Source organism: Tasmannia lanceolata, unplaced genomic scaffold (genome assembly GCF_043159265.1).
Source record: "Tasmannia lanceolata isolate RefF3 unplaced genomic scaffold, GAP_Taslan_0.1 ptg000002l, whole genome shotgun sequence".
NCBI lineage: Eukaryota > Viridiplantae > Streptophyta > Magnoliopsida > Canellales > Winteraceae > Tasmannia > Tasmannia lanceolata.
The window spans coordinates 40,834,697-40,839,575 of record NW_027518679.1 but is presented as its reverse complement, the minus strand read 5'-3'; the positions used below and the strand labels follow the sequence as shown (position 1 = coordinate 40,839,575).

General features: G+C 43.6%; 1 protein-coding gene across 1 annotated transcript; it reads left to right on the top strand.

The window, feature by feature from the left end:
- The first annotated feature begins 303 nt into the window (after window positions 1-303).
- On the top strand, window positions 304-3,656 carry LOC143891762 (uncharacterized). Its single transcript, XM_077396297.1, has 2 exons — window positions 304-2,109; window positions 3,504-3,656. Exons 1-2 carry the CDS (start codon window positions 304-306, stop codon window positions 3,654-3,656), a joined length of 1,959 nt encoding a protein of 652 aa, XP_077252412.1.
- The last annotated feature ends 1,223 nt before the right edge of the window (window positions 3,657-4,879 follow it).

The following is a 4,879-nucleotide window of genomic DNA, read 5'->3' as shown; positions in this document are numbered from 1 at the left end:
AGTTTGAAGCATCAGGGCCCGAAGCAGTTCGATATATCCGAGCTGATAATGTCTCATGGGGTCACCTTGCCCCCTAAATTCAAAACCCCCGATTATGACAAATATGATGGGACTGGGTGTCACCGGAATCATATGAGGTGGTTTATTGAGATGTCACAGCAGTATGGGCTAGCTCCCGAGCAAATGGCTAGGGTCTTTCCAATGTCTCTTACTGGGGTCGCAAAGAAGTGATTTCTGCTTCGGAAACCCGAAGAAGTGAAGACCTTGCAAAGCATCTCCAACAAATTTGTAGAGCAGTTTTCTATGGAGGAAGGGAAAGAGGTTACCAAGAGGGACCTCAAACAGTTAAAGCAAGGTCCTCTGGAGACCTTTACCTTTTTCATCTGTCGTTGGCGTCGAAAGTTTGCCCAACTAAGCAAGAGGCTATCAGAAGAAGATCAGATCAAGCTGGTGATTAAGGGTTTGTCGCCGCAGTATTTCCATTTCATGTCCCCTCAGCACTACACCGATTTTGACCATCTGATTAAAACTGGGACGAGGACTGAGGATGCAATAGCTAAGGGTCTGAAGGCCAGGCTCCCATCGGACATCAGAGAAGGAAAGAGACCCGTGGTTGTACAGAAAGAAGTGGACCACGTGAACTATGTTCGCCCAGCAGCCAGGACTGTAGCAGAGGTGGCAAAGCCAACGCCAGCACCGGTGGAGCAGAAACCTCAGAGACACTTTGATCCACTCTCTTACCCTTTACCTATGATTCTGAAAAAGTTGATAAGGGATAAGAAAATCAGACTACCTGATATTAGGCCAGTACCTAACCCGTTGCCTCCATACTGGATATTAGACCAGTATTGTGAATACCACAGAAATTCGGGTCATCTCACTGAAAGATGTCTTGCCTTAAAGCATGCACTCCAGACTATGTTAGAGAAGGGAAAGCTTGAGGTGGAAAGGCCCAATGTAACTCAGAATCCCCTTCCTAATCATCGTGCTATTCCTCCTCCTACGACGAACGCCATTTTTGTCGAGGAGCCAGTTCTTGATCCATCCGCTCTCATTTGTGTAATCACTTATGACGAACCTTATATCCTAAGGTTTGATCCTGAAGAGATCGAAGAGATGGAAAGAGAGAGGTCTAATGCCCTCTGGAGGGGGAATACCGGTTTGGCAGAGGCGTCCTCTCCATATGTCCTTCGATGTGAGGATGTTGAGGCAGAAAAGGAAACTCCTTATGTTCTGAGAATGGATGCAGAAGAGATGAATGAAACTCCGTATGTTCTGAGAATGGATGCAGACGATTTACTTCTATTGGAAGATCAGTGTGACGAGCTTCGTCATGTTACCAGGGGTGGCCGTGTGTTCAAGCCCGCAGAGTTGAGAGTAGAAAACCCTGCAGAAGCAGTAAGAGCAGCTGAGAATCAGGGGCAGAATAGGCCGAGTGCAGATGAGGAAGAAGTTAATTTGCTGAAGCAGCTGAAGAAGACCCAAGCGAACGTTTCCATTTGGGGTCTACTTATGTCTTCGTCTAAGCACAGGAAGGTTGTACTCAAAGAGTTGAATGCTGCTCAGGTGCCAACTGAGATTACTCCCGATGAGTTAGTAAGCCTAGTCGCTGTGACTAGGACTTCCAAGGCAATATCTTTCACAGACAATGATTTACCTCCTGAGGGAAGCGACCACGCCCGTTCACTCAAAATTACTGTAATCTGCAACAAGAAAAGGGTACCCGAAGTACTAGTCGACAATGGGTCCGCTCTGAATATTTGTCCACTGAGTACTGCTGCGACTTTGGGCTTTGGGCCTGGAGATTTTATTCCCTCAGAGCAGGGTATATTATCATATGATGGCACCCTGCGAGATGTCATCGGAACCCTGGCCACTGAAATCCAGATTGGGGGAGAAGACTTTGACATAGAATTTCAAGTATTGAACATTAAAGCTTCTTTCTTACTGTTATTGGGTCGACCTTTGCTGCATAAGGTCGGAGTTATCCCCTCTACCCTTCATCAGAAATTGAAGTTTATCCATAACGGCAGAGTAGTGACTGTAAAGGGTGACCCAGATTTAGAGGTTGGACAGATTTTGCAGGAGCTCGTAGCTGGGAAGGAAACTGTAAGCCCAATGGTTTTTACCTTGGCATTCCCATCTTGTTTTGATGATTCCAATACACAAGTGATCATTTATCACTAATGTGTTTGATTGTCTAAGTTGTAGATCTTGATAAAGTAAGATCAAGGATGCTTGGATTGAAGGCCAAGAAGCCCACATTGGACCACTAATTGGAAGGCCAAAGTCATCAAGCAAGAAGTCATGAAGACTTGAAGACATGAAGAAATTAATATTGAAGACCATTTCTTAAATGTAATTGATCCAAACCTAGATTAGGTTTTTAGAGGCATAATTAAAGTAATCTCACACACCCTAAATAAACAAGTGATTGTATTTGTGGAGTTTCAACACCTTGGAACCCTCATAGCAATCCCATCTTGGTTGAGAACTGGAAGCCCAAAAACAGAATTGAAAATCTGCTCTGCATAGGCTTCTCGGAACTCCGAGAGTTTTTCTCGGAACTCCGAGAATTCTCGGAACTCCGAGAATTATTCTCGGAACTCCGAGAAATGGTCCAGTAGACTTTTTCCAATTTCTGTGTGGCTTCTCGGAACTCCGAGATTTTTTCTCGGAACTCCGAGAACACTCCAACGGTCTGAAAAAGAGCCGTTTGGAATTTTGCTGGAATTACCGTAATGCCACTGAACGGTCATATTTTGTTTTTCCTATAAATATGGGTGTTCTAAACATACAAAATATCAATCCCAACACTCTTAAACTTCATTTGAATACCCAAGAGTGAATCAAGCTTCAATTGTGCCTCTCATCACCAACTCTAGGATTTGGATCATAGGCTCTCAATTGTACATCTTTTGTAACCCTTGTGAAGGGATTTTTTAGTTCTTTCTTTCATCTTTCAAGATTTGTATTCGGGCGAGTATTCGGAGAAGCGGAGCCCTTTTTCTCCGTGGTGAGGATTGCCACCAGGGTTAAAGCAATTGTAATTGGCACCGATCTTCGCCAAGGTTAAGAAGATCAAATAGTGAAGCCATCAACGGGTTTGGTTGGTGGAGTGGAGTAGGCCTCGGGTTTGAGGACCGAACCACTTTAAATCTCGGGTGCACTCTTTCTATCTCTTTGCTCTTTCATTTGCATTGCACCATTAGATTTAACTTGTATGCTAAATATTGTTTTTTGATCTCTTAATCGGTTTAAGTTTTTCAAATTGGTAAATTCTATTTTTCTTAAACAACCGTATTCTCCCTCCTCATAGTTGCCATTTCTATTATAACTTGGGACCCCCTATATCGGATTTTCAGAAACTGATGTCAGTTTAACAGGTTTTTCACTGGTGTCGGTCATATCCATGGAAGAAGCCATGGGCGAAGAAGTTTTCTTCTTGACTAGCACCAACTTGAATGTAGTCAGGATGATCCGTAAACAAGGTTATATTCCAGGCGCAGGGCTGGGCAAATATCCTCAAGGCCCTACTGAGTGGCCTGTGTTTAGAACTTTCAATGGTCTCTTTGGCCTGGGATATAGCCGACCGAGCAGGAGGTCAAGGAAATGAAGAGATACATGCTGAAATGGGCCGGGTGTCGCCGCTGTGATTTAGAATTGCCTATGGGGCCGATCAGTTTGATCAGAAACGGCATTTTTAGAAAAGAGGGGGCAAATTTTCCATTTTACGGGTTTGCTGAACCGTGGACTGATGATGTGACAGGGCAGAGGTTTCCAGGCTTTGAAATTTTCTTTGACCTAGAGTTATCAGAAGAGCCAATGAGTGCGCGGATTACTAAGGTAGCACCGGAAACTGATTGGGCCGATGTTTTTGAGCCAGGCTGTCTGAATGGCATGTTTCAGATTGAATATCCAGTGGCAGCAGTGGTTGGCAGTGAGACTGAAGCATAAGAGGTGGCAGTGATAGGCAGAGATGCCTTCATTCTGAACCCCGTAGAGTTAATCACCCCAGCCGAGGGACCCTTGACCAACTGGACCTCCCAGGTTTTACCTCGAGTAATCTTCCAGTATAGTCCCGTTTCCTCAAAAGAGTCAGTAGTCTCTAAGTATACGTCTACTTCCCAGTCTGATATTGAGTTTGTTTATTCTAACGATTCTTTTGATTCAGGTACCGTAGAAGTCGGATCTGGTTCCGGAGTTGGTGACGAGTCTCTTTCTAATAAGGTCGAGTCCAAGAATACTTTAGATGATGAGTTTATTTCTTCAACTGCACATATGCCGGAGTTGGTTGAGTTCAATGTTGAATTGTCTGTTGAGTCTGTGAATACATCGTTAGAGTCCAATACAATGCCTGCTGTGGGCTATTCCATTCTTGATGTAACTAATTCTATGAATAAAATGAAAGACTCTTTTACATACATTCATGTTTATGTTTCCCCTGTTTCCATTTCAAGTACTGAATCTGCTCTTAAAACTGATAATATTAATAATGATAATCAAGATTCCCCCTCTGATGAGGATGCCGACGAAACTCCCCTTGAAATCAAACATATGATTCAACAAGAGGAGAGTCGCCGAGCAAGACCGCTTGAAGAGGAAATTGAAACCGTAAATATTGGTGACGAAACCTTAATTCGGGAAATATGAATTGGCAAAACTTTATCTCCCGAAGAGCGTGAGGAATTAATCACTTTACTTAAGGAGTTCAAGGAGGTTTTTGCTTGGTCTTATGATGACATCCCGGGATTGAGCGAAGACATTGTCCAGCATCGATTGCCTCTAATCCCTGGCACAAAGCCAAAGAAGCAAAAACTCCGAAAACTTAAAACAGAATGGGAGTTAAAAGTTCATGATGAAGTTAAAAAGCTATTGG